A 24,391-nucleotide genomic window follows, 5' to 3' on the forward strand; every position below is an offset into this window, starting at 1 on the left:
CTCAGTCGTGTCCGACTCTTAGCGACCCCATGGACTGCAGCCTACCAGGCTCCTCTGTCCATGGGATTTTCCAAGCAAGAGTACTGGAGTGGGGTTCCATTGCCTTCTCCACATGTGCTATATAGAGAAGGATGAACCCTGAAGACACTGTGCTCAGTGAAAAAAACAGTCACAAAAGGACAAGTACTGTATGATTCCACTCATGTGAAGTATAGAGGAGTCAAATTTATAGAAGCAGAGAGTAGAATGGTGGTTATCAGTAGCTGAAGGAAGGGGAGGAGGGGGGGTTACTGTTTAACAGGGACAGAGTTTCAGTTTCACAAGATGAAAAGAATTCTAGAGACTGGTTGCCCAACGCTGTGAATGTACTTAATGTCACCTACGATATACCTTTACAAATGGTTAAAACAGTAAATTTTATATTATGTGTATTCTACACTTTTTTAAAACAAAAAAGAATTGCTTGAGGGAAGAGGGTATGAAGAGGTATTGCTTCATGGGTGCACAGTTTCAATTTGGGGTGGTAGAAAAGTTCTCAAGTGCTCAAGATGGATGGTGGTGATGGTTATACAGTCAATGCACAACAGTGTCGGTGTGCTTGATGTCACTGAATCATTCACTTAAAACGGCTAAAGTAATACATGTCATGTATATCTTGGGCTTCCCTGGTGGCTCAGCAGTAAAGAATCTGCCTGCAGTGGAAGAGACCAGGCTTTGATCACTCAGTGGGGAAGATCCCCTGGAGGAGGAAATGGCAACCCACTCCAGTATTCTTGCCTGGGGAACCCCATGGACAGGGCTATAGTCCATGGGGTCTCAAAGAGTCGGACATTCTCAAGATGAATAATGGTATTGGTTATGTAGTTCAGTGTACAACAACGTCAGTGTGCCTAATGCCACTGAATTGTATACTTGAAATGGTTACTATTAATACATGTCATGTATATTTGACCAGGTTTAAAAAGATATAAAACATTCCATGTGAACTGCTATAGAGAACAATGCTATCAGCCTTAAGTGGCAGAGTATCCTTGGTGCTCAGAGGAGAAACTGAAAACATAAGTGATCAGAAAATAGTTAACTACTGAACTATGTAGGCTGGCAAACCTCGCATCAGTTCAAGCTGCCTCTTTTTCTAGGTGTTACAGAGCAGGGTTGCTTTGACATCAACTTGCTTCAGGCTTGTCAAATGACCTGGGTTGATTCTTTGATGTTTAGTTTCACAAACAACATTTTTCTTTGGAAGAAACTTTCAGCCATGGGAAACTACTCCCAACTGAAGGTTGGTTTGTTTAGAACACAATTTCCTGAATTCTGTAATTTTCTACCCACTCAGTATAACTGCATATTCAAGATGGCATACACCCAAAAGGCAACATAATTCTACCCCCAAATGAACACAACCTGTTTTAGCAAATCTTCAGTAGAGTTCTGCCCACAGGCAGTCTTTGAAATATATTAGCAGTTCTTTAGCAGACGAGTAATAATAGCTACTCAATCACTTGAGTTAACTGAAGTTTTTGAAATACCTTTTCATTAGAAATCAAAATGTTGCCTTAAAAGAAAAGCTGGAAGAATGGGAAGGGACTTTTTAGTTGCAGGTATTTCTCTAAGAGCTTGATCTCACAAAAGAAATGAATGTCCTCAGTTATGTCTGTAAGTAAGTGTGTCCTTTAATACATTGTCTAACTCAGAATATGCATGTGTAGATGGAAAACACTCTAATTTTAATGGCATAAACACACAAATATTTACCCCTTAAATCTCCTTGGTGTAACAGAAGTTTCAATCGTCAAGGAAATCAACCCTGAATATTCACTGAAGCTCCAATACTTTGGCAACTGATGCAAAGAGCTAACACATTGGAAAAGACCCTGATGCTGGGAAAGGTTGAGGGCAAGAGGAGAAGGGGACAATAGAGGATGAGGTGGTTGGATGGCATCACTGACTCAATGGATATGAATCTGAGCAAACTCCAGGAGCCAGTGAAGGACAGAGAAGCCTGGCGTGCTGTAGTCCATGGGGTCACAAAGAGTTGGACACAACTTAGTGACTGAATAACAGCAAGACAGCAAGGGTTATCACTTGTGTAGGAGTATTTGACCAAATTGTGAAAATCTTTTCAGTGACAGTTTTGAAAAATCCACAACTATTTGCTTTTTCAAATAATCATATTTGTTGGTCCAAGATTTGGATAAAAAAAATCTACTTGTTAGTTTTCAGAAATAAACTCTCAAATTGCTAAGACAGCTTGAAATTCTTTTGAACCATTTTTTTCTTATAGGGCGGAAGTAAAAAGTGCTTTAGGGATGGAAGATCATGTTTTTTGACAACAGGTATGGTGTTCTTTAATCTTCTGGTCTGAACAAAGGGGACAGGGGAGAGGTGAGACCTATTTGTATCAAGTCATAACACTCAAGAAGTAAGTACAGTTAGTTCTGCTTTAACATTTGCTTTGAAAGCAGGAATTTGTTCCCACATGATTAATATACTAGGGAGTAACTTGAACTTAATTCAAATTTCTGAATTTTGCTTAGGCAGGATTGCATTCACAATAAAACAAACAAAAAAACCAGGTGAACACAGAAAAGCGTAGCCACTTCCAGAGAGCATCAGAGGAATACAAACACACACACACACACATACAGCTCAAACACCTACCAGCCGCCTCAGTCCACCTGCATACCTTGTTAAAGCCATACCCATCCATGCCAGGGGTGTCAGTTTTGCATTGATGTCAGGTCTGAACTGAACTGAACCCTACTTTATAACTCAGACTACAACCCTGCACGCAACTTCTTCTGTCCTTAATTTTTCTCTCCTTCTTTTTAGCCTCTTTTATATTTTCCCCTTTCTGTTCTTTCTCCTCTTTATTGTTCTTTTTTCCTCACTCTGTCTCCTGCTTCCCTTTATTCTCTTTCTCCTACAGGGGGTGGCAGCTGTGGGTACCAGGTGGCTCCCACAAGAAATTTCATGTTTTTTTTTTAAGTTGAAGTATCATATTTACTATAGTAGGATTTAGTTCTTAACCATTTAACACGTATAAAACTGCCTCCATTTGTTCCTTTTTCGATGTGTCACTGATGTTTTGAGTGTTGCACCTGGAATCTATTTTCCCCCGTTTTCCCCTCATATGATTTTGCAAGTTCAGTGATTTTTAAAAGCATATATGTCAAATTATAGCAAAATTGATCGTAGGCACTTGAAATTCATATTGCTCTTTTCTATAGCAACTGTACTCTCTTTCTTGGGTCTTAGACATGTGATATGGAAGCTAAAAACTATAATATATTTAACTATATTAAATAACTATAATCTATTCTGAGATCATGAACTCTTGAAACATGGTAAGAATATCCAACAAAGCTGGACTCTAGGGCCTCCAATACCCTGTAAATCCTTAGACTGACCTGAAGTATTCTAGACCCAAGCTTCAAGAAGCAAGCCACAAAAAAATCTAAAAAGAAAAAAAAAAGAAGCAAGTCATAAGTCAGGAATGTCAGGCACTCAAGGGTGACTATTACCTGAGGTTTAGTATTTCTCAAGGAGACAATGAGAACATCACTAAATCCATAATTATTACTAGTATACCAACTGATGTTCATTATGCTATTGTATAAAGTTCTTAGTAATTTGAAAAATGTAAAGGTTAATGGCATAAATAGACCACTATTTATCAATGGCAAATTTACTTTCTCCATGTTCACCTCTGGAAAGATGAAAGTTGACTTCTACAAGGCTTCCCTTGTGGCTCAGCTGGTAAAGAATCCACCTGCAATGTGGAAGACCTGGGTTTGATCCCTGGGTTGGGAAGATCCTCTGGAGAAGGGAAAGGCTACCCACTCCAGTATTCTGGCCTGGAGAATTCCATGGACTATATAGTCCATGGAGTCGCAAAGAGTTGGACACAACTGAGCAACGTTCACTTTGACTTTCTTATGGAAACCATCCATAATGATGTCACCTGATTTAGAGTGTGCAAGTGTGCAAGGCCTAAGATTACTGTGTATGTATAAATGTATTATAACAATTTCAACCATTAGGTTTTCCATTGTTTACTTGTTCTTTAAGTGTTCACAATTCTCATTTTGGCTTCTCAGAGTGACTACAGAAATGAGTTTAAAACAAAGGCAGGGCAGTGAGAAGGAGGGTATTACATTTTCTTATAAACTTTATCAGTGTGGCTTCCGAGCATGATCATTCTGTTCAGGGTATGCTGGCATTAGTCCATTATTCTCATTGATTCCAGTCTACTCAAAATGTTTCCAGAAGACAAGCAAAGAAGCACAATTCCTGCCTTGAACTATGCTAGACCCAGCAGCCCTCTTCTTAAACTGAAATATTGATAGTACCACCTGTGTTCAAAAATTCCAAAGAGCCCTATTGACAGGTCATATGGATAGGAAAAACTACAAAAACAAAAGAGGGTGGGGAGTTAGGAAAAAAGGGAGAGAGAGAGAGGAGGTAGAGGTGATGGAAATGTGTAAGAGGGGAGAGAGGAATAAGGGAAGGTACATCTTAGTCTAAGTCCTAAATGAAGAATTCCATTTAAAACATTCTATAGGGTTATTTTGGAGAAGGAAATGGCAACCCACTGCAGTGTTCTTGCCTGGAGAATCCCAGGGACGGCAGAGCCTGGTGGGCTGCCGTCTATGGGGTTGCACAGAGTCGGACACGACTGGAGCGACTTAGCAGCTTAGCAGCAGCATAGAGTTATTTAGTAGAGAGAGTTAACTATAAACTTGGCAGTAAGCATCATCAAGATCTTTCCTGCTTTCTTCCTTATGTATTTTTTATTTTTACCTTTAGTGGTGGGATGCCGGGTATAGGTTTTTATAATGAGAATATTGCAGTTACATATTGGGTTGACCAAAAAGTTCATTTGGATTTTTCCAGAACATCTTATGAAGAAACTTGAATGAACTTTTGAATCCAATATAATACATGGTAGACACTGGCAGTTGTTCACAAAAATGTTTCCTTCCTCCTTTGGGCACACAGACTATATCTCCAAATTTATAGCTTGATGTGGAATGAGAGAAGAGGTAAGCCATTTCTACACTTGTCTCAAAAACTCTCCTTCCCCTGCCTTCTATCAATTGGTGCATGGAATGGCATGGTGTCCACTAACCGGAACACACACATACATGACTGTGAAAGGAGAAACTTCTGTTGTATTACATCACTAAATTGGGGGGCCGATTTGTTACTGTGGCTTTACTTACACTTATACACTATGCCTTCCAAATTTTTAAAACAGTGTTTCTCAGCCAAGGGAATTTTGTCCCTTGGGGGTTATATGGCAATGTCTAGAAACAGTTTTGGTTGTCATGAGTGGGGATGGTGGTGGTTCTACTTACATCTAGTGAGCGGAGGCCATGTTTGATGCTAACATCCTACAGGACACACGACTATCCCTCATAACCAAGCACTATCCAGTCCTGAATGTCTACCATGTTGCTGTTGCAACACCCTGCTCCAGAGAGCTTAGGAAGACGACCAAACCTTTGAGCTCTCTGCTAGACTCTAAGGGGAGATTTGCAATAACAATGTAGTAGTAAATGAGGCCTTTGGAGTGAAACCTAACATTCCAGTTCCTGTTTCACCACTAACCATTTACAAACCTTAGACAAGTTCCTTTACTCTCTGTACATGCAATATTCTTGTGCTAAAAATAAGAAAATTATAATAGTACCCACATAGTGGGGCTGTGGGTGAGGCTGTAACTGCTTAATTCAGTGCCTGAAATCCAGTAAGCATCCAAATACAAGCTGCTGTTAATGTTATGTTTTAGTATTTTTGTTGCTATTAAGGTATATAGCTAGAAAATTTAGAAGTAGTAGCCACGTAGTATGTTTACAGCTATTCAGATTCATTGAGGTGGTGGGTGTCATCACCAAGTTTAAGGTTTCTATCTACCATGCTCCCAGGAGAACCTGACCTATATAATTATTTTGAATAATTTTCCTAGGTTTTGACTCAAAATCTGGGCTAGAACCATTTGGAGGGAATAAACTGACATCATTTATTAATATACATGAACTCTTGTGAACAGTCAACAACAACCTTTGCACAGCAACCCTACACACCTCCACTCACTTTGCTTTTACTAAATGCTGTCCACGTTGAGCTAGTTTTGATGTTCACTAGCAGTTAATCCGGAGAAGGCAATGGCGACCCACTCCAGTACTCTTGCCTGGAAAATCCTATGGACGGAGGAGCCTGGTGGGCTGCAGTCCATGGAGTCTCTGAGTAGGACATGACTGAGTGACTTCACCTTCACTTTTCACTTTCATGCATTTGAGAAGGAAATGGCAACCCACTCCAGTGTTCTTGCCTGGAGAATCCCAGGGACAGGGGAGCCTGGTGGGCTGCCGTCTATGGGGTCAAGCAGAGTCAGACACGACTGAAGCAACTTAGCAGCAGCAGCAGTTAATCAGAAGGTATGAACAGAATGGACAAAAGACATAAAAAGCCAGGCCCCTCCCCCACCTTCACCCCCAATATTAGGCTGCTACCAGTAGAGGAGATGAATACTCAAAATCACTATGTTCTTACCTTCTAAGTTTCTGTCATTGTTAAGGTGGCAAGAGGTGACAGTGGGGTAGAGCAAGGAAGGAGGGGGCATAAGAGCAACAAAGAGGCATGGAAACAAATAGTCAAAGTGAAGTTTGAGGGGCTTATATACAGTGGTTAGATGTGCTATTTGACGAACAACTCCTATTGGCTTGGCCAAAAAGTTCATTCAGGTTTCCTATGTTATAGAAAAACCTAGACAAACTTTTTGGCCAACCCAATACATAAGCCTAAAACTACTTAGCAGGTTTGCTTCAAAATTACCATAGACCTCAAATGGTTTTAGCAAAGATCTCATTCACCCAATATGAGAAAAGCCCCTGGAAGGAAAAATAAAGAGACACATTCAAATAAAAGTGCTCAAATGCCATGTAAAAGAAAAAGTACATTAAAATGTGCCAAGTACTACAGTGTAAGCACTTTATTAAATCCACCCACGTAACAAGCCTTCGTTAAAAACAATCCCTGCCAAGTCCTACACTCTAGCATTGAACACACAATTCCCTCAGTATTCAAGAAATGTTAGTCTGAAGGAACCTCATAAAAAGTGTCAGTTTAATAAATGTTATTTAAACTGCAGGGAAAGTATTGAGTGAGGACATGTGCAAGTAAAAAGACAATAAAAGCAATGACATCTCATCAGCCTCCTCCCTTGGTTCAAAACTTTTCTCTTCTTGTCAAGTATCCTAAGCAGCTGTGGCTGGTCCAGGGAACACCCATGTAAAGCCATCCTTTCATTGCCAAGGGAGAGGAGTAGCAGAGCTATGAACTGACCTTTCCACACCAAACCATCTTCTCTCTTCAGCTGAATCAAACCAGGCTTCAAGAGAAAACACCTCCAAGTTCGATAGTGTTGTCTCTGAGAGGTGGCTCAGGACAAAAACCCACTCAGATTTCATCTTATCCAGGTCTTAGCACCTCACCAGCCTAAAAGCTAAGTCTTTAGGCAGGGTCCATAGTTAAGGCACAGCACAGACTTCCTGGGCCTGATCACTGGGTTCCTTCATTCACTCTGCACAGATCTGGGAAAGGCTCACTTCCCAAGTGTAAGACAATTCGCCTTCCAGCTAGTGGATACCTCTGGTGCTAAGGGCAGCCTCTTCTCTAAGCTATGGGAACAGGCAGAATTGTGTTCAATGTGTTTCATGTCACTAAGTGGGTGAAAAGCATCTCTCTTCTCGTCCACCTTATCCTAACATTGTCTGTACTGCTGCTGCTACGTCGCTTCAGTCCTGTCCAACTCTGTGTGACCCCATAGATGGCAGCCCACCAGGCTTCTCTGTCCCTGGGATTCTCCAGGTAAGAATACTGGAGTGGGTTGCCATTTCCTTCTCCAATGCATGCATGCATGCTAAGTCACTTCAGTCGTGTCCGACTCTGTCTGACCCCATGGACAGCAGCCCACCAGGCTCCCCTGTCCACGAGATTCTCTAGGCAAGACTACTGGAGTGGATTGCCCTTTCCTTCTCCAACTGTCTGTACAATCACACGATAAACAAAGAGTTCATGTCGATCAAGAAATACGAGAGCTGGAGGTTGGAGCTCAACAGCCTAATCCTTGTGCAGCTACAGCTTTTGAACAAGGCTGAATGCTTTTAACAAGGATTGCTTAAGGCTGTGGTTCTTTAAATTTTATGCAGCAAGGCTATAATAATAACTTCTTAGCTTTTTAGCACACTGTATGGATAACTGTGCTTGAAAAAGGATTTTAACTTTCTAGAATATGATAGAAAAAAATAAACTCACATGTTACTTTTAATATTTTACCTACTTTCCCCTCACTAAATGCACATGTCCTCAACATCCCCAAATATGATTTAATTTAGCATTTCTTATATTTCAAAGATCCTATTTTGTAATAGGCATATAATTTCTAATTACACAGTATTAGATAATGTTATGAACTATTTAAAACCCTTCATAAAAGGTTAAAACAGGCCATGAACTATATCCAGGGCCAAGTCTCATGAGGCTGTCAAAGGCTCTTTTATAGATCATTTAGAAAGATTAAAGAAACCCACTCTGCCCATGAGAATCTCTGGTCAGTCAATCTAAGATCCTATTAAACATGAAAGAAACCCTTATTTCCTACTTTTCAGCTATGAATTTCTCTCTCTTCACAAATTGTATCACTGGCGATTTTACTTTTAACTTTTAAAACTAGCTTTCATAGTTATTATCTCATTTTATCTGTGAATGCTAGTAGGAGCCATATATAGAAATGGAAATAACAGCTCTCTTGTTTCTCTCAGTATGGTTGATAGTCAAGACCTCACCTCTCTCTAAAATGTCAAGTGTACAAAAGCAAATTACTAGGATGTCAGGCAAAGGAGCAGAGGAGGGAGTTGCCATGGGGAGGGAATGGAGCGGACAGAGAAAAGGCCTGCGATGAAGACCAGAAGCAATAAGAACAATAACATTTCTCAGTTAAATCTTCAGAATTCATTTTTTAATTCCTAAATGGCATGGGAAATTTAAAAAAAAATCCTATATATTTGGGAAAGATTTTAATACAATGTCTTTCTGTAGTGAAAGACATACATTCTTCTTTGCATTATCGCCAACAGCTGAGAATTCTATTGCCCAGATAATGTGTGAGCAGGATCTCTTCTCAGAAATAAGCTACTCGGATACTATGTGGTACCGTATTGAGCTACCAAGGCATACTGTGTTAACATCTTTTAAATCAGAGTATATATCAATGGCCTTTCACAAAAATATTTGTTTATAAATTCTAAGGACAAAATATAAACCTGAGTGGTGAGGATATGTATGGATAAGATACACTACAGATAAAATCTAACAAAGGGAAATTAATACAACCAAGAATGACTACTGAAGGCCATTCATTAGTGGGAACTCAAGAAAGCAGAGTGCACAGTCTGAACCCTGGAAAAGGAAATGGCAACCCACTTCAGTATTCTTGCCCGGAGAATTCCATGGAGAGGGGAGCCTGGCAGGCTCTAAGTCCAGGGGGTTGCAAAGAGTTGGACACGACTGAAGATTATCACTCATTTGCTCAGACAGTTTGAAACTATGCTACTGTGTAAGTGAAAAACAACTTCCCAGTTATCTCTATAAACAATTACGTGGTTTTTCTTCAGAAATAATTCTTGCTTAGAAAGTCAACTAACAAACTCCCTTTGTGTGGTGAGAACTTATGATGGTAGGTTGTTACTAAGTAGCCTTTTCTCCATTTAACTCTGCACTTGAAAAATCAAAGCTACTAAAGAAATCAGCTACAGAATTTTAAAAACGGATTGGAAATGGATTAAGGAAAACAGATTTTTAAAGGCGTTGACATCTTGTGTTTTAAAAGAATACTCATAACAGTCCTTATTGGGTAAAGTTGCTGCAAGGTGGAAAATAATTGGTTATACTCCATAAAGGAGGGGTACATGATCAGACGTGTCCGACTCTTTGTGACCCCACGGACTGTATCCTGCCAGACTCCTCTGTCCATGGAATTTTCCAGGCAAGAATACTGGAATGGGTTGCCCTTTCCTACTCCAAGGGATCCTCCTGACCCAAGGATTGAACTCATGTCTCTGCATTGGCAGGTGGACTTTTACCACTGGCGCCACCTGGAGGCCTCCATAAAGCAAAGAACTACGTAAAACGAATCTAACCATTCTGTGAAAATTGTGATCTTGAGAAAGAGAGGTGGTCACGTACAAAAGTGTGTGAAGAAGAGGCTGCAGTGACCAATTGTGATCTGAAGAGATTCTGCACTTTTCTAGGTGGGGAGGGGAAGGGACTCAAAGCATTCCAGAGACTTCCTGAACAAAGCGGCATCTTCTTCCTGCCCAGGTGCTTCCCTCTTTATTTGGGACGTTTTCTTCCAACCACCCTCCTTCCCAACACCCTCCATCTTTCTTCTCCCTATTATGTGTCACATTAGATTCTCCCTGGGTTCTTTATAAATAATCCAATTGCCTTCAAAATAATAATGTAGGAATCACCCACTTAAAAATTACTCTTTCCTAATGAAATTTCTACTGTAGTGTATTACTAAATCTATTTATTTTTGTAAAAGACTTCAGATAAGACATAAGACAGCTATAAATGGTGCTCAGTCTCAGCCAGCAAATTCAGAAGAGGCCTGAGATGATAAGTGTTTCCACTTATTACTTGCTTACCACGTGCCAGGCACTGTTGTATGAGCTTTTCATATATTATCTAATTATCATAACACCAACCCTATTAGGCAGGTATCGTTTATTAGTCTCATTTCACAGCTGATGAAATGAAAGCATAGATTTATAAGCAAATACGGGGCTTGGCAAACCATGGTCCTTGGGTCAAAAACGGCCCTAAAGTTTTCCTTGAACTTCCACACCCTTTCACTGACGTAGAGGCTGGGGCTGCTGTTGGGATATAGTGGCAGAAGTGAACAGTTAGGATTGACAATTTATGGCCCAGAAAGCCGAAAAGAGTTACCATCTGGTCCTTTATAGCAAAAGTCCACCAACCCATAGTGCAAAACATGGCTAATTTATTGATAAGGGGAAAAAAAAAAGGCAAGAATATTTGTACAGTTTAGAATAAAACTTCTGCTGAAACTGTTAGAAAATAAAAAAAATTTAAGGTATTTTATTGAAGCAAAAAATCCTGTTTTAACCTATTTTCTTTCATAGATCTCTTATTGTATTTCTTCTCACCTGAAGTTTGTTAACTGGTCTCAGAAATAAACAAGTGTTAATTCCAGCTCAGACACTAAAGGTTTCTCTGTTGGTATGGCGAGTTTCGATGAAGTGGTAAAGTTTCCAAGTAAGAAACAAAGAAAAACAGGCCAAAGAAAGCTTTGACAACCATAAATTTCCTGAGAGGTTTCACAAATTTTGGCAGTTTCACAGGTATTTCTTCTCAAGTACAAATGACATCATTGTTGAAATTCAAGAAACAATTGGCCTGGTTTACTCTACATTTGGTATCACATATTGTTTTGGTTGAACATCAATTGATTTTTTTCTATTTTTACTGGGAAGTTATGTCATAACTATTTTTAGAAGACTGTCTGGTTTGATCATTTGTGGGACTGAAAACACAATTGTGTCCTAGAATTTTTTTTCCCCTAAAGCTATAAGAGTGTATGTGTTTGGTGGAGAATGTCCTCATCAGCAAATATTCCAGTTTATTCTGAAACACATTTTAGATTAAAAATCTAAAACAGGAAATGGGCACTAACACATGAAAGAACCTGGGATAGTACCAGGCAGCGTAGGGAGTATAGCTTCATAATGCATCAATTTGAAATATAATATTTTAAATCACTGAGAATGAATTAGCATCTGAACTGTTCTGATAATTATCATTTTATGCTTAAAAACCTAGCTATAATCAAAGTCAAATTAATAACTGGATAAGTCAACTATACTCCAGCATAAAATAAAAATTAAAAAAGAAATAATACAGGGAAACAACAATCATAACAAATTAATAACTGAATTTCCGGAGTCTTGGATCTGGTACCTGAGCTAAGTTCAGTTTGCAGAGAGTCAAATAATTTACGCAAATTTTTTTAGTATAAAAGTAAAAGGTAAACACCTAAGACCAAGTCCAGAGTTCTTCTCTCCCTTTCACCACCTTCCCCTAAACAGCAACCAACACAGAAAACAAGCATCAAACAGTAATTCCCACGCTTGTTTGTGCAGAAGAATCACCTGGGGATCTTCCGCCCACCCCCAGGCCACACCCCAAACCTATGAAGTCCCTCTCTGGAGGTGAGACACAGGCACTGGCAGCTTTGGAAGCTCCAGACACCAGGAAACAACTGTGAGAAAGCTGAAGATGACCCAAGGGGCTCAGTCAACACACCCCTGACACCTGCAAGTGAGGAAGCTTGCATCCTGTCTGTCTGTCTGCCAGAGACTCACAGATCTTTGGGGCAGGAGTCACTAACACAACACACCAGCGTAGGCACTGATATCATCAGGCTTACTCCCAACACGTAATCAATTCATGAATGCAAACATTGAGGGTCTCAACCCAGTGATAACAGCCCTAGGGCTTCCTCTTAAGTGATGATCTGTTTAAACATTCACACCATCTCTGCCTCTTAGGAGACACCGGGCTTCCTAAGAAGCACTTTGTTGCAAGCCTTTCCTTGCCCTTTATTTCGGGGGATATTGATCCTGCAGGACAAACTTTAAACCCCCCCCCCCCCCCCCCCCCACCCCAGCGCATCTTACCTCTACGATGCTCTTTAAATCTTGCACGTAAGTCCGTTCGGTCTCCAGAATTTCCTGCACAACTCTGTCCACATAGAGCAGCTTGGGGCTGGTGGCCGATTCGGCCCCCGTTTTGGTCGCCCCGTTGGCTTCCACTCTGCGCTGTGCCCGGGGCTGCCTCTCGCCGCCCTCGTCTGCGCTCTGCTGCCCGGCCGCACGGTCAGTCTGCAGCTCGCTGCTGGAAAACGGCCTGGCTGGCATCAGCTCCAGTTTTATGGCCCCTGCTTCCTTATCCTGAGGAAACAAGCCCAGATGGCTGCTTGAAACTAAGGTCATTCTGCTGCCGAAGGAACCATGGCTGTCCCGGGAGGAAGCCGAGGACGACGTGGAGCCGAAGCTGACCGGGCGGTCACTGTCGGAAAGCTCCATGGCCCCGAGGTCCCCGGAGCAGGAGTGCCTGGCTGTGGTTCTGAGATATGGAGCTTGTGTTAAAGCCGACCGTACTTCACGACGCAACTGGTGCGCATCTATACACGTGAAGAAAAATAAATAAACGGACAAGATAAGCAAGATAGGCAAGTATTTAAAATTAGAGCAAACAGAAAGGTTTGAAGGTGCTTAAAACTTAGCTCAAAGGACATGATCAAAAGCAAAAAGCACGCTAGGTATAGACGGAAATGCAAAGATACCCATGGGACGTTGAATGGCAAAGGCGGAGTTTTTAAAGCGTCGCCTGCAATTGCGTCAGACTTAAAAGCCTTTGGCGCTACCTTAGACCTACTGAACGTCAGTCTGCCTTTTACCAAGACGCCAATGCCATGTGCAAGCGCTTTAAAGTTTTAGAATCATTGCACCAGGCCTCAAAGCATGAGCACCTGACTGATAGAGCGATTAGTCCAGATTTACTAAATCAAGGCTCAGCGCTCAGGGCACAAGGAATCTACAGCTTCAGCAAGCACCAAGGGAATGCTTATGTATTTAAAAAACAAGCAAAAAAACCCCCACATCCTATGTTTTATGAGATTAATAATATTAATAATATTGAAATATTAGAGTATTTTGAGAACCACTGTTCTAGATTTTAAGTATTCTACTACAATTCCACAAAACTTTTCATTACCAACCTGGAGACGCCACTACTTAATGATGCTGACAATTTTACACTTTACTTGTATATAGCACTAAAGAAAGTGTTGCGTGGACAATAATTCTCCAGTACTGGACAAGAAAACTCAAAATATTGAGACCCACATCCTCCTTAAAACTTAATCAGCCTATCACAACATTTATCTAAGTCGCTTCTCGAAAGCTGGCATTCCATTTGCTGTGTACATGGGGTTACACTGTTACGGAGTATATTTGACGAACTACTACTTTCCAAGTGCCCAGTTAGATAACATGACAGTGTGACCATGCAGTTAAACAATAAACATCAGAACTGTTTCTAAAGAAATGGGGCTGTTAGTATTTAGAAAAGGGAATAAGAAGAGAAAATTTAAAGCCTGTAGCACTTAAGTCTTGGGTTCAAAACAGGCCCAGTATGGAATTTAAAGTTTCAGAAGCTATTCTGATAAAACACAAAGTTCCAATCTTCTTCATTTGTAAGGCAGGATCCACACTTTATCCCCCTAGTAATGTGATCCCAAGTCTATAGAAGCAAAATGCCTTGCAATAGTGTGACTAATAAAGAAATTTGCTTCATTTCAAAATCCACCCAAATCCACGTTTATAGATCTTGTTAGAAAAGTAGGAGAGTGAAACTCAGGTATGGAAGGTGGTAATAAGACAATAACAAGAATATAGATCAATGACAGTCTTTTCAAAAGGAACGTGAATTTGGTTTAACTCAATAATAAAGATCATCAAACAGCTGGTACCAATATTTTTAGAATATAAAAGAACCCATCAAGTTTATATCCTTTAACATTCAGACTTTTCTTGGTGGTTTAGAAAAGTGAAAGTGAAGTCACTCAGTCATGTCTAATTCTTTGCAACCCCATGGACTGTAGCCCACCAGGATCCTATGTCCTTTGGGATTTTCCATGCACGAGTACTGGAGTGGATTGCCATTTCCTTTTCCAGAGGATCTTCCCAACCCAGGGATCAAACCCAGGTCTCCTGCATTTTAGGCAGACGCTTTCTTTTCTAAGCCACCAGGGAAGTCCTCTTGGTGGTTTATATTCATGGCAAATATTAGCGTTAAGAGTGTACTGCAAATAGAAAAACTATGAATATAAAATAAAGGAACTAACTTGGATCAACAAGAAGGAATGGTAAGAAGCACGTAGGAAATGAGTAAATTACCAGTATAACCACTACCACATGGTATATTTCCCACAATTTTTTAAAAGTTTTTGTGATATTCTTTCTGCTTTCTCTGTAACAACTTTATGGCCTATAAAACTTGGATTGGTTATAGTAGTTAAAATGTACTTGTGTGAAAAATCCTGGTCCAACTTGAATGTTGGAAAATCCAAGAAACAGCCAGGGCATTTAGGTGTGTTTGCAGCAAAGGATGCTTACTCGTGTTTGGGACTGGTGTTAAGAAAGTCCTGGGCAGGGGCCTTCCTGGTGGGTCAGTGCTTAAGAATCCACCTGCCAATGCAGGGGACACAGGTTTGATCCCTGGTCTGGGAAGATTCCACATGCTGCTGGGCAGCTAAGCCCACAAGCCACAACTACTGAAGCCTGCACGCCCTAGAGCCTGTGCTCAAGAGAAGTCATTGCAACGAGAAGCCCAAGCATGGCGACTAGAGAATAGTCCCAGTTCTCTGCAACTAGCGAAAATCCTGTGCGCAGCAACAAAGACCCAGCACAGCCATAAACAAACAAACAAACAAATAACTTTTTTTTTTTTTAAAAAGAAAGTCCTGGGTAGTTAAGATTAGGAGCAGACACACGCTGGCATCTAGCACAACCATAACCATCAGGTTGATGTCCCTTTCTGGAATGGGTGCTGACTTGGGAAGTATATAGGATTCTTTACGGTCCCAAAAGGCCAATGACACTGTGCTGATGTTCAGTTGCCCAGTCGTGTCCGACTCTCTGCATCCCCACGGACTGCAGCACGCCAGGCCTTCCTACTCCTCACCATCTCCTGGAGTTTGCCCAGGTTCATGTTCATTGCATCAGTGATGCCGTCCAGCCATCTCATCCTCCTTTTCCAGATGCTCTGATTTTCAGATGGAGTAGGATCCACCTGCCCCACCCCGCCCCCAGCTTCTGTTTGGTCCTAAGTCATAGTCTCATTTGAGAAAACCATGTTTGATAGTTACATAACTCTTGGGAAATATTCATTATCAGGATGCTGAAAAATGAGCACAACAGAGAGACTCATGTTTTGTTTTGTTTTACTTACTTTCACTGCAAGTTAGCCAGCCAGTATTGGGATGGGGAATCCATTTTGGGCTACTAGGGCTGCTAGTGTCTTTTATACTTTCAAAGGCAGGAGGAAGTGGGACAAGAAACTCAAGTCAACAGGGTTCACTTCATGGATGAATCTTACATGGCAACATGAATTGGACCCTAGCAAGGAAGACTTCATATGTTTCAATACCAGGCCACGTGCTCTAGGGCACTGAATCAGCCTATTCAGACTGCCAACCAGACATTTTGTAAAACAGAATATATGAGGTATTTGGAGTGCTAGTATTTAGCCAAACTTACTGCCCCAAATTAAATACCTTCCAAAATTACCGATGACAGAAGTGAAACCTTTAAAGCTAGGTCATTTAATGGCATATAATAGGAGATTGCGGGTGGATAACAATTTTTATGTTGATTCATTGCTTAGAAGATAATTATAGTTTTCTCACATAAAGAAATGTTCTTCATAAGAATTGTCTAGTCTTGCTCTCACCTCCTTCAAAATAATTTCAGATTTCCACCCTCTCTGGCTTATTCTTCCTAATACAATTAATCAATTATTAATATTTATCTCCAGAGCGACACTGTTCAACATAGTAGCCAGTAGCCACATGTGACTATTGAGCACTTGAATTGCAGCTCATCCAAATTGAGATGTGCTACAAGTGTGAAATATACGCTCACTTCCAGACACTAGAGAATCTGCCTGCAATGCAGGAGACCTGGGTTCCATCCTTGGGTCGGGAAGATCCCCTGGAGAAAGGAATGGCAACCCACTCCAGTATTCCTGTCCGGAGAATTCCATGGACAGAGGAGCCTGGCGGGCTACAGTCCATTGGGTTGCAAAAAGTGGGACATGACTGAGCAACTAACACTATTTTAAATATTATATATATTTAATATTTAAACTTAACTTCCTTATCAATCTTTGTTCCAATAATAGTGAGTGAAAAGGTACGTACAGTTTGAAGTTTATCTTTTTTTACTCTGCTCATTAATACACAATATTGTTATGAGTTAGCAGCAACAGCATTTGGAGACAAGTGCTGTGTACTGGATATTGGAGTGGTTGGTTTCCCATGATAAACTGAAATACCCAGAGAGAAAACTGAAGAGCAAGAAAGCTTTATCCTCTGCTTTGCATGAAAGATGTCCACCTGTGTTAACACTTGGGTAATTTGTTGCTTTGCTTTGCTTTCCTTCTCAAAACCTGTTTCTCTTACCAAATCTCAAATGCAGGGTTAATAATATAGCAATGTAGGAGAACTTGCCAGTTGTTGCTAATGGCCTATGTCAGTGGCTCTTTTGACCATGAAAACCCTAAATACGCTGATTTTCCTGGCTCAAGGGCCTTGGTTCATCTGACCCTTGGGAAACCTGGAGTTTGTGGTGGAGGTAGCACAGGGGTCGGGGGTCGGGGTGGGGCTTGATGCTTACAACCAGCAGGACTGGAGTCTAAAGCCATCAACATAAAAATATTCCTTCTTGTGCCATCCTCAATAAAATGAACAATATGGCTGTGCTGCTCCCACACAGATACCTTTCACACGTTTTGCTTCATGGCAAGTCTCTAATTTTTTTTCTAGGAGAAAGAGCTCAAATTCCTTGGCTTTTCTTTGTTTGCTCCTCACACCTCCATTATTTTAATTGCCCTCCTTTGGAATGTCACTGCCAGAATCAAAAGTAGCACTTCTTGGCTCTAACTTGCCTCTGAGGCTGATTTAAGGGGGAAGCAGAACTTTCATTGGCAGGAAAAGTCCAGGCTTCTCTGACCATGTTTACATGCTACATGGGGAACCCACGGGGTCATAACCGACCACTCCTTGTCACCAGCCCCCAGGAGAGCTTTACAAGGCAAGGCAGGGCTATATGCACAGCAGGGGAGGAGGGGCGATCAGGGTTTTCAAATTCTGCTCATGGCTCTTCTAGACTTTAAATCCTTAATTGGAGTTCCTTGGCAGGACAGTCATGGACATCGAGAGAATGTGTAGTGCTCCGGATCAATGAATAAAATTACGTTCCTTATTATACTGTCTGTGAAGAGGAGGAAAACAGAGGGAATAAGGTAGAAGCAAGAAATTATTCTATCAACCAGAAAAATTCATTTAATACACACTAGAGTCTTCAGTAGAGCCTAAAGTTGTAAACTGATTACATGATTCAAAAAACACACAAATTTTTAAGAGTCAAAATTATAAAAAGTACTCATTTATATGTTTCAAAGATAGTACCAAGCATTTGAGGAATCCTCCTCTACCCATCTCTGAGGTAATAGTGGAGGGCTCAATAGATAAAAGCCACTGGATCTCAATGTGAATTTCTATCTCTTGGTTTTCTAAAATAACATGATTCTGTATTATTAATAATAGCAGATCCAGGACTACAATTAAACCTGTTCTTTGCTGCTCCAAGTGTTCAATCCAGGGAACATGGTTTTCATTCTTATTTGTAGCTGTCTGGTAATAAAGAGGTAAAAAAAAAAAATCTTCTTACCATGTTAATTTCTGTTTTGACCAATGTACTCTGGTAGTGCAAGATGTGAGGACTGGGGGAAGCTGGATGAAGGGTGTATAGAAACTCCAAACTAGCTTAGCAAATTTTCTGTAAGTTTAAACGTTTTCTAAAATAAATAATTAAAAAAGATCTTATTACTGCTGAAGAGTCAGTAAAGCAAAGTTTGGATAAGAAAGTCAAAGATAAAAGGGGTGCTTTGCAAAAATGTTCTTGTTCAAACAAGAGGTGAGGGGTGGAAAGAAGATCAAAAAATTCTTTGAGCTGTAAAGTCTGGTACTAAATATTCAGATCATTTACTAATTGATTCCTATGTTAGTCAGTGAAAACTGAGAAGTACAATGGCTCCTGCAGTTAGGCAAGGATTGAGTTGTAATAGATAATCTTAATTAACACAGCTAATGCATTGGCTAAATTGCCTTAGCTAAGTGGTGACTCCAGAATTTTGACATTTGAGGGCACAGGTATGTCAGTTTGGTTAAATGAGGGCCTAAGGGAGAATGAGGAGAAGGGGTAGTTAGGGAGCTTTGGCTGAACAGATACACACTGCTATATTTAAAATGGATAACCAACAAGGCCGTGCAGTATAGCACAGGGAACTCTGCTCAATGTCATATGGCAGCCTGGATGGGAGAGGAGTTTGAGGAAGAATGGATACATGTATATGTAAGGCTGGGTCCCTTTGTTGTCCACCTGAAACTATCACAACTGTTAATCGGCTATCAGTTCAGCTCAGTTTAGTTGCTCAGTCGTGTCCGACTCTTTGCAACCCCATGGACTGCAGCACGCCAGGCCTCCCTGTCCATCACCAACTCCTGGAGCTTGCTCAAACTCAAGTGCATTGAGCCAGTGATGCCATCCAACCATCTCATCCTCTGTTATCCCCTTCTCCGCCCACCTTCAATCTTTCCCAGCATCAGGGTCTTTTCTAATGAGTTAGTTCTTTGCATCAGATGGCCAAAGGACTGGAGTTTCAGCTTTAGCATCAGTCCTTCCTATGAATATTCTGAACTGATTTTCTTTAGGATGGACTGGTTGGATCTCATTGCAGTCCAAGGGACTCTCAAGAGTCTTCTCCAAGGCCATAGTTCAAAAGCATCAATTCTTCAGTACTCAGCTTCCTTTATAGTCCAACTCTCACATCCATACATGACTACTGGAAAAACCATCACTTTGACTAGATAGACCTTTGTTGGCAAAGTAATGTCTCTGCTATTTAGTATGCTGTCTAGGTTTCTTGGCAGAAGTCACCATTTGCAGTGATTTTGGAGCCCCCAAAAAGAAAGTCTGTCACTGTTTCCATTGTTTCCCCATCTATTTTCCATGAGGTGATGGGACTGGATGCCATGATCTTAGTTTTCTTGAATGTTGAGTTTTAAGCAAGCTTTTTCACTCTCTTCTTTCACTTTCATCAAGAGACTTTTTAGTTCTTCTTCATTTTCTGCCAAAAGGGTGGTATCATCTGCATATCTGAGGTTATTTCTATTTCTCCCAGCAATCTTGATTCTCAGCCTGGCATTTCACATGATGTACTCTGCATGTAAGTTAAATAAGGAGGGTAACAATATACAGCCTTGATGTGCCCCTTTCCTGATTTGGAACCAGTCTGTTTTTCCATGTCCAGCTTTAACTGTTGCTTCTTGACCTGCATACAGATTTCTCAGGAGGGAGGTAAGGCCAGCTTTAACTGTTGCTTCTTGACCTGCATACAGATTTCTCAGGAGGGAGGTAAGGTGGTCTTGAAGAATTTTCCACAGTTTGTTGTGATCCACACAGTCAAACGCTTTGGCGTATTCAATAAAGCAGAAGTAGATGTCTTTCTGGAACTCTCTTGCTTTTTCAATGATCTAGTGGATGTTGGCAATTTGATCTCTGGTTCCTCTGATGGGATAAATACAGCTTGAACATCTAAAATTTTATGGTTCACGTACACTTAAAGCCTGGTTTGAAGAATTTTGAGCATTACTTTGCTAGTGTGTGAGATGAATGCAATTGTGCAGTAGTTTGAGCATTCTTTGGCATTGCCTTTCTTTGGGATTGGAATGAAAATTGACCTTTTCCAGTCCTGTGGCCACTGCTGAGTTTTCCAAATTTGCTGGCATATTGAGTGCAGCACTTTCACAGCATCATCTTTCAGGATTTGAAATAGCTCAACTGGAATTCCATCACCTCCACTAGCTTTGTTCATAGTGATGCTTCCTAAGGCCCACTTGACTTCACATTCCAGGATGTCTGGCTCTAGGTGAGTGATCACACCATCGTGGTTATCTGAGTCATGAAGATCTTTTTTGTACAGTTCTTTTGTGTATTCTTGCCACCTCTTCTTAATATCTTCTGCTTCTGTTAGGTCCATACCATTTCTGTCCTTTATTGTGCCCATCTTTGTATGAAATGTTCCCTTGGTATCTCTAATTTTCTTGACGAGATCACTCATTTTTCCCATTCTATTGTTTTCCTCTATTTCTTTGCATTGGTCACTGAGGAATGCGTTCTTATCTCTCATTGCTATTCTTTGGAACTCTGTATTCAAATGGGTGTATCTTTCCTTTTCTCCTTTGCCTTGCGCTTCTCTTCTTTTCTCAGCTATTTGTAAGTCCTCCTCAGACAACCATTTTGCCTTAACCCAATTGAAAATATAAAGTTAAAAAAAAGAGGACCTAGGGGACCTTAAGGCTTTTTTCCCCCATTTTTATTATCATTTTCATTTTTATTATCTGCTTTGGAAGATCAATTAGTGGGGGAGGTGAAGGTGATGACGGAGCAGGGTTAAAGCAGGGCTAAAATGTTGCTGTCACTTTGAGAGGGGACTGGCAGTTGTCCACAAAAACCCACTCCCCTTCTTCCTTCGTGAACAAAGTTTCTGCTGAGCACACTTTCCAGACTCCCTGCCATTAGATGTGGCCATGTGGTCAAGTTCTCACCAATGGAAAAGATACGTGCCCCTCTGGTGGTCCATTTCTCCAGCATCAGACATCATTCCTCCACATCCTTCCCCTTCCCATTGGGACCCAGATGTGGCAGGGGACCTTGACCAAGTCATGAACATGACCCCAAAGCCCTAGAATATGGCACAGCACAAAGACAGAAGGGCCTTGCAATAAGTGCGTCCAGATGTGCCCTGAGCCACTATATAAAAAAGTCTGGTTATCCTAAAACTGACATGCTGGAGAAACCACGGAATGAGACCACAAGGGACCCTGGCTGATCTGGCCCCTACAGACTGGGTGTTTCTGGCCCAGGCATCAGACGGTATGAAAGAACAGCCTTAGAGATGACCCCAGCCCTGTCATATCTGGCTGCAACATCAGGAGACCCTGAGCCAGAACTACCTGGCAGAGCCTCTCCTGAACTCCTGACTCACATAAACCTTGAAAGATTAGAAATGATTGTTGTTGTTCCAAACCACTAGGCTCTGGAGTGATTTGTAATGCAGCAAGAGATAACCCGAACAGCCTCTATTATAACAGATCAGCCTTCCCATATATGCCAGGTCTTTAACTCTCTATGACAATTATCCTTAAAAAACAAAACACACACTTCCCTCCCCTTGACCCCCCACACAAAGCCTCACAGTTCATTCACATGTGTCATTACTTTTGGAACATTTTATGGATGGGAAAAAAAGATAGGTTAGGTTACATCATGCTCAAAGTTGAACTGTGAATCAGAGACTATGGTTTCTGATTTCTGGCCCATTAGTTCTGATACTTGGTTATAGGTTCACTAGTGGCTCAGACCGTAAAGAATCTGCCTGCAATGTGGGAGACCTGGGTTCGATCCCTGGGTTGCAAAGATCCTCTAGAGGAGGGCATGGCAACCCACTGCAATATTCTTGCCTGGAGAATTCCCATGGACAGAGGAGCCTGGCGGGCTACAGTCATGGGGATGCAAAGAGTCAAGCGACTGAGCTGCTAAGTACAGCACACAGCATAGATTCACAGAATAGGGCAGAAAACGCGCTTAGCAAATGATGCACTACATATAAGCTACGTGTATAAAGTGCACGATCCCAATGTGCCAATAGTGTGTGTGTGTGTAGGAATGAGTGAATATATGCCCAACTGTGTGTACAGAAAGAGCTCAGTGGACCAGCCAGAAATCAAGTGATAGGCATCTCTCCTATAGAAGATTTGCATTTGTGCCCTGGCTGTGTACCATGGAGGTTTGTATTGCAATTTTTTTTTTTTTGGCTGTACTGCTTGGCATTGGAATCTCAGTTCCCTGACCAGGGATTGAATCCTCACCCCTGCAGTGGAAGCATGGAATCATAACCACTGGACCACCAGAGAAGTCACTGTATTGAGGCCTTTGAGTCTCTGGTTTCCTCACTTGTAAGTCAGGCAGCTGGACTAGCTGACTTCCCCAGGTCCCATCCAACTGCAGGGATGCAGTCCCAACCCTGAAATAAACACCAAGTCACATGGATGCCACATCTGCATGGTCCATTCCTAGCTGGAATCACAGGACAAGCGGTAACCACAAAATAGCAATTTTCTTCTACATTCTACTAATTCCAGGTCTTCAGTGATGAAATATATATATCACTGACTTTGCTAAAGGCTAAAAAACTTCTATATTTTTTTTTCACATAGACTAAATCACAATCTATACTCTGGCTTCTTTTTTGTTTTTGTGGAAATATCGGTCTCAAGGCAGTAATGCAACAATGATAGCTGCATGCACAGGTTCCCTCTGCACTGAGCACGCACAGTTCCCAAAACATCTCTGCTCACTTGAGAGGCAGGAGTAGGTTAAATAACATTTCTTAAAGAAAAGGGAGGAGGAAGGAGAAGGAGAAACCCAAGTAACTAACAATAGCACTCTGAGAAAATAAACCATCCCTAAAGTACACTAAACATTTTCTCAGAGAAAAAAAGAGGAGGAAGAGAATTCAAAGCGTCTAACAATAGAGATCTGAGTGAATAAATCCATCCAGAAAGTACAATATAAAACTATTGAATGTCATGCCCTTTCAAATCCTTAAGGGCAGAAAATGGTCATAATAGACAGTTGAGTAAAATGGGTGGTTTATAAAACATAAGTACAATGTGATCCTAAATTTGAATTAAAAATGCCACTTGTTTATTATCCACATTAGAAAAATGATTCAAAAGATGCAGAATACAATATTGACCTTGGTTTTTCAAAGTAGGAGAATGGATGGTTTTTCCTTTAATATTTACCTCTCAATACCACTTTTCCTCAGTGTGTACCACTTTGATAATCTGCAAAAGTTATTTAAAGAAACTAAAAATCACAACATCAGTGTGTAACAAATATTTAAATATTTTCAATGAAAAGAATTAATTTCTACGTTCATATGATTAATGAAAAGGAATGCCAAATATATACATCTTCTCTCAAATATATTAGTATCACTAAATTAAAATAAAAAACAAAATAAAAGTCAGACTCCACTGTGCAACAGCATTGACTACAATCCATGCCTTTTTCTCTCCAATTATTCCTCCTAACAAAAGAATTTCTTACCAATAAGCACTCAACATGGAAACTGCATTTACTCGGTCAACTTTGGTGACCACTAGACTCAGACTAGATTCCATCACTACAGTTGCTAAGTATAAAGTTTGCAAACATTTATTTTGTTCCCCAGCTTAACCTGTGTCAACCTCATAAAGAAAGCACATGAAAATACTCAGCAGTCACTGCACGAACACTTAGGTTTTACTTTTCTCCCCAGAGTCACCAACATCAAGCTCTCTAGATTATTTCAACCTAACTTTAAGGGGAGATCAAATTCAAACCAA

General features: G+C 40.8%; 1 protein-coding gene across 7 annotated transcripts in view; it reads right to left on the reverse strand.

Annotated features, from left to right (window-relative positions):
* Window positions 1-24,391, reverse strand: part of PLEKHG1 (pleckstrin homology and RhoGEF domain containing G1) — a 251,673-nt gene that overhangs the window by 94,904 nt on the left and 132,378 nt on the right. For 6 of the 7 annotated variants that reach the window (XM_044924102.2, XM_044924103.2, XM_044924099.2 and 3 more), the window contains one exon: window positions 12,768-13,273. In XM_044924102.2, the coding sequence (XP_044780037.1) occupies window positions 12,768-13,175 (408 nt within the window). In that variant the 5' untranslated portion in view covers window positions 13,176-13,273. Of the gene's footprint in view, window positions 1-12,767; window positions 13,274-13,435; window positions 13,671-24,391 lie in introns of those variants that run through there. The other variant, XM_044924101.2, reaches the window with a different exon arrangement.

The sequence above is a fragment of the Bubalus bubalis genome, chromosome 10, assembly GCF_019923935.1.
Source record: "Bubalus bubalis isolate 160015118507 breed Murrah chromosome 10, NDDB_SH_1, whole genome shotgun sequence".
In the NCBI taxonomy this organism is placed as follows: domain Eukaryota; kingdom Metazoa; phylum Chordata; class Mammalia; order Artiodactyla; family Bovidae; genus Bubalus; species Bubalus bubalis.